The sequence below is a fragment of the Calidris pugnax genome, unplaced genomic scaffold (assembly GCF_001431845.1).
Source record: "Calidris pugnax isolate Ruff unplaced genomic scaffold, ASM143184v1 scaffold378, whole genome shotgun sequence".
NCBI classification, from domain to species: Eukaryota; Metazoa; Chordata; class Aves; order Charadriiformes; family Scolopacidae; genus Calidris; species Calidris pugnax.
In genome coordinates this window covers 32,621-38,132 of record NW_015091227.1, presented here as the reverse complement: position 1 = coordinate 38,132, position 5,512 = coordinate 32,621, and the positions used below count along the sequence as shown (strand labels likewise).

General features: G+C 54.0%; 1 protein-coding gene across 3 annotated transcripts in view; it reads left to right on the top strand.

Annotated features, from left to right (window-relative positions):
- Positions 1–5,512, top strand: part of NUP98 (nucleoporin 98kDa) — a 65,023-nt gene that overhangs the window by 56,692 nt on the left and 2,819 nt on the right. For all 3 annotated transcript variants that reach the window (XM_014959875.1, XM_014959879.1, XM_014959876.1), the window contains exons 30-32: positions 2,547–2,788; positions 4,057–4,211; positions 5,070–5,181. In XM_014959875.1, the coding sequence (XP_014815361.1) occupies positions 2,547–2,788; positions 4,057–4,211; positions 5,070–5,181 (509 nt within the window). The remainder of the gene's footprint in view (positions 1–2,546; positions 2,789–4,056; positions 4,212–5,069; positions 5,182–5,512) is intronic.

The following is a 5,512-nucleotide window of genomic DNA, read 5'->3' as shown; positions in this document are numbered from 1 at the left end:
TGCTGTGAGAGTGGTGAGAGCCTGGCCCAGGTTGCCCAGAGAAGCTGTGGCTGCCCCATCCCTGGAGGGGTTCAAGGGCAGGTTGGCGGGGGCTTGGAGCAACCTGGGCTGGTGGGAGGTGTCCCTGCCCAGGGCAGGGGGTGGGTCTGGGGGGGCTTTAAGGTCCCTTCCAACCCAATCCATTCCATGATTCTATGAATTTGGAAATCTGAATTCTAGCCTTAAGATGATTTTCATTTCTGCATCAAGCTTTTCATGTGTGCTTACCACAAAAAGACAGAAGTCTAGGATGTAAGTCTTAATCACACTCTAGGTGTGGTCACAGAATGATCTGGGGTTGGCAGGGACCTCTGGAGACCCCCCAGTCCAACCCCCTGCCAGAGCAGGTCCCACCCAGAGCAGGTCCCACAGGAACGTGTCCAGGTGGGTTTGAATGTCTCCAGAGAAGGAGACTCCACCACCTCCCTGGGCAGCCTCTGCCAGGGCTCTGCCACCCTCACAGCAAAGAAGTTCCTCCTCATGTTTAGGTGGAGCTTCTCATGTTCCAGTTTGTGCCCATTTCCTCTTGTCCTGTCCCTGGGCACCACAGGAAAAAGCCTGGCCCCATCCTCCTGACACCCACCCTTGATCAGATCCCCCCTCAGACTTCTCTTCTCCAGACTAAAAAGCCCCAAGTCCCTCAGCTTCTCCTCGTTAAGAGAGATTCTCCAGTCCCTCATCATCCTCGCAGCCTCTGCTGTCCCCTCTCCAGCAGTTCCCTGTCCTTCTGGAACTGGGGAGCCCAGAACTGGTCCCAGTGCTCCAGCTGGGGCCTCCCCAGGGCAGAGCAGAGGGGCAGGATGACCTCCCTCCAGGTTCTCCATGTTCTTCCTGACAGAACCACAGAATCCCATGGAGTTGGAAGGGACCTCTGGAGACCCCCAGTCCAACCTCCTGCCACAGCAGGTCCACCCAGAGCAGGTCCCACAGGAACGTGTCCAGGGGGAGGTTGAATGTCTCCAGAGAAGGAGACTCCACCACCTCCCTGGGCAGCCTCTGCCAGGGCTCTGCCACCCTCACAGGAAAGAAGTTCCTCCTCATGTTATGGTGGAACTTCCTTGGACTAGATGACCTCCAGAGGTCCCTTCCGACCCCAGATCATTCTGGGATTCCGTTTGCAGCAAAAGTGTGGGAATCACCAAAATGCATGTTTTTGCCTTTGTGGCAAAATGCGTACTTAACAAAAAAATGTCTGGAACTTGTAAATAATCCATCTTGTCTGGAAAAATGTCTTTTGCTAATTACGGTTGGACCAGATGATCTAAAAGGTCCCTTCCAACCAGGGCAATTCTGTGATTGATGTTTACAGTTACCATAAATACATTGCAATAGTATTTTATTTCCAACTGATAACTACAAATAGAGCCTGTATATTACTTTTAGAGGCCTTCTAAATACTTTTAAGCTTACAACACTTAAGGTGTTATAAAAGACCAGCGATAACTTGTTTCTTAGTGGAGAGGACTGAAGGAATTAATCTGATTTTAGAACTTTTCTTAATACCCTGCATTAAGCCTGTTACGCTCGTGCCTCTGCTGTCACCAGTATAAACCAGTTTTCTCTGCTTCCTCCTCCACTCCTGGCTTTTGGTCTTGAAGTGTATGTTCTGATGGTGTGAAATGGATTTAACTCCATTCACCAGAGAGTGGTGGGGAATGGAGTTAAATCCAGCTGGCGTCCAGTCACGAGTGGTGTCCCCAGGGCTGGGTACTGGGGCCAATTCTCTTTAACATCTTTATCAATGATCTGGACGAGGGGATCGAGTGCACCCTCAGTAAGTTCACAGACGACACCAAGCTGGGTGGGAGTGTTGATCTGCTGGAGGGTAGAGAGGCTCTGCAGAGAGATCTGGACAGGCTGGATCCATGGGCCGAGACCAACGGGGTGAGGTTCAACAAGGCCAAGTGCCAGGTCCTGCCTTTGGGTCACACCAACCCCCTGCAGCGCTCCAGGCTGGGGGCAGAGTGGCTGGAGCTGCCTGGAGGAAAAGGACCTGGGGGTGTTGGTGGCCTGTCGGCTGAACAGGAGCCAGCAGTGTGCCCAGGTGGCCAAGAAGGCCACCAGCATCCTGGCCTGTGTCAGGAACAGTGTGGGGAGTAGGGCCCGAGAGGTGATGGTCCCCCTGTACTGGGCACTGGTGAGGCCTCACCTCGAGGGCTGTGTCCAGTTTTGGGCCCCCTACCATAAAAAAGACATTGAGGGGCTGGAGCGGGTCCAGAGAAAGGCGACAAAGATGGTGAGGGGTCTGGAGAATAAGTCTAATGAGGAGAGGCTGAGGGAGCTGGGGGTGTTCAGCCTGGAGAAGAGGAGGCTGAGGGGAGACCTTCTTGCTCTCTCCAACTCCCTGAAAGGAGGGTGTAGAGAGGTGGGGGTCGTTTTTGTCAGTCAGGTTGACGGTTGGACAAGATGATCTCTAAGGTCCCTTCCAACCTAGAAGATTCTGTGATTCTGTGAAATGAAGGATTTCTGGTAGGAATAACACCATGTCCCCTTTTCCCCACCCCCAGCATCCGGGAGAAGGCCGTGAGGGAGCTCCTAAACCGTCACTGCGTCCTCTGCGAGACCCCCGAGTCTTGGGCCAAGGAGACCTTCCTGACACAGAGACTCTGCGTCCCCCCGGAGTGGATTCACGAAGCGAAGGCGGTTCGAGCCAGGATGGAGGGTGACAAGCACAAAGAAGCCCTTTTCTTGTTCAAGGCTGGGCACTGGAACCAGTGTCACAAGCTGGTTGTCCGGCACTTAGCCTCAGGTGAGTCTCCTAGGGAGCTGCAGGGCACCAAAGGACCTGGGGGTGTTGGTCAACAGGGCCTGAATATGATCCAGCAGCATGGATCCTGGCCTGCATCAGGACCAGTGTGGCCAGCAGGACTGGGGCAGTGACCATCCCCCTGGACCGAGCACTGGGGAGGTCCCACCTCAAGGGCTGGGTCCAGTTTTGTGCCCCTCCTGAGAGGAAAGACCTTGAGGGGCTGGAGCGTGTCCAGAGAAGGGCAACAGAGCTGGTGAGGGGTCTGGAGCACAAGGAGAAGGGTCTGGAGAACTTGTGAGGGAGCTGGGGGTGTTGAGCCTGGAGAAAAGGAGGCTGAGGGGAGACCTTCTGGCTCTCTCCAACTCCCTGAAAGGAGGGTGTAGCCAGGGGGGGTCGGTCTCTTCTCCCAAGGAACAGCCCATGGGACAAGAGGAAATGTCCTCGCTGTGCCAAGAGCTGCCTCAGGGAGCAAGGGTAGCGGTGGCTTCTCTGGAGCCCTGATCCCGGGGGTCTCTCTGCTCTGGGAAATGGGATGGCCTTAAATTTACCTTTTGTAGCTCAAATCAAGTAAGTGTTTCTGGCCGTGGCTGCTGGTGCCAAGGAATTACCAAACTCTGCTCTGCACTGGTGAGGCCACAACTAGAGTACTGCGTCCAGTTCTGGGCTCCCCAGTTCAAGAGGGACAGGGAACTGCTGGAAAGAGTCCAGCGTAGGGCTACAAAGATGATTCAAGGATTGGAGCATCTCCCTGATGAGGAGAGACTGAGAGAGCTGGGACTCTTTAGCCTGGAGAGGAGAAGGCTGAGGGGAGACCTTCTCAATGCTGACAAGTATCTCAAGGGAGGGTTGAAGGAGGAGGGAACCAGACTCTTTTCAGTGGTTCCCAGTGAGAGGACAAGGGGCAACGGGCACAAGTTGGACCAGAAGAGGTTCCACTCCAATGTGAGGAGAAACTTCTTCACGGTGAGGGTGGCAGAGCCCTGGGACAGGCTGCCCAGGGAGGGTGTGGAGTCCCCTTCTCTGGAGATCTTCAAGCCCCACCTGGATGCTCCTGAGGAACATGCTCTGCCAAGCTCTGGGTGGTCCTGCTTCAGCAGGGGAGTTGGACTAGATGATCTCGATGGTCCCTTCCAACTCTAAAATTCAGTGAAATTCAGTGAAACTCACCCAGAGTACAGTCCATTCGTTGCTTTTTCTCTCTCAATCCATGTTCCTGACCGGTAGGAAACCCTTTTGCTCCGTTTCTTAATGTGCTTTTTTCTCTTCAGATGCCATTATTAACGAGAACTACAAGTACCTGAAAGGATTCCTGGAGGATCTGGCCCCTCCGGAGCGCAGCGCCCTCATCCAGGACTGGGAGGTGGCGGGGCTGGTCTACCTGGATTACATCTGCGTTATCGAGGCGCTCGACAGGATTCAACAGGTAACAGACTAAAAAAAATTGCATTTTTCCTTTTTTTTGTCCTCTACGGTTTGGCAGCTGATGCAGGGTCTGGCTTTTAGAAGAACCTGATGTTGGTGTTTCCTTTCCCAGATGATGGGACATCTAAAAATACAGAGAGATTTGGTGTGGATACTGTGGAAATAAGATGTGCAAACGTGTTCTGTGGAGCATGGTGGTGAGATAAGGAGGAGCCAAACCAGGAGTTAGCAATTTAGTGGGGGACTCTGTGTGTCAGCCCCCTCAAATTGAGTTCCAGACCTCCCATTTCCCCCAGTTCAGGGGTTAAGAGGCAAACAGGTTGTAGCACTATTGCCTTCTGCTGGGTAGATGTGGTTTGGGGTGTGCTGGGGCCTGTGGGCAGTTGTGCTGATGATGAGGGGCCTGGAGCATCTCCCTTAGGAGGAAAGGCTGAGGGACTTGGGTCTTTTTAGTCTGGAGAAGAGAAGGCTGAGGGGGGATCTGATCAACACCTTCAAGGGTGGGTGTCAGGAGGATGGGGCTGGTCTTTTTTCGGTGGTGCCCAGGGACAGGCCAAGAGGAAATGGGCACAAACTTGACCATAAGAAGTTCCACCTCAACATGAGGAGGAACTTCTTCACTGTGAGCGTGGCAGAGCCCTGGCAGAGGCTGCCCAGGGAGGTGGTGGAGTCTCCTTCTCTGGAGACACTCAAACATCCACCTGGACACGTTCCTGTGGGACCTGCTCTGGGTGGCCCTGCTCTGGCAGGGGGTTGGACTAGATGATCTCCAGAGCTTCCTTCCATCCCCATGTGATTTTGTGATTGTGCTGAAGGGCGTTGGGTGTCTCAGGGGCCAACTTTCTCCTTTTGCTTTCAGATGGACGGTTCCACCTACGAGCTGGAGTGGTTGCACACCAAAGTCACGTCGCTCTGCAACAGGATTGACCAGATCCAGTGCCACAACGCCAAGGACCGCCTGGCCCAGTCGGGTACGGTGACACCCCCATCTCCCAGGCCCCCAGGAAAGGTGTTTTTCCAGCTGGTACTGGTGTCAACTGGGCTGCCAGTGCCTCTGTCCCTCTGCGTGGAGGGATGAAGAACAGCCCTGGGGAAAAAGGACTTAGGGTCATCAGCCATTGGAATGGGCTGCCCAGGGAGGTGGTGGAGGCCCCATCCCTGGAGGTGTTCAAAAGCCGGGTTGATGTAGTGCTGGGAGGTCTGGTTTAGTGATGATGCTCCTTGTTTGTTGTGTGGGTGTCTATTTTTGTCAGTCAGGTTGATGGTTGGACAAGATGATCTTTAAGGTCCCTTCCAACCTAG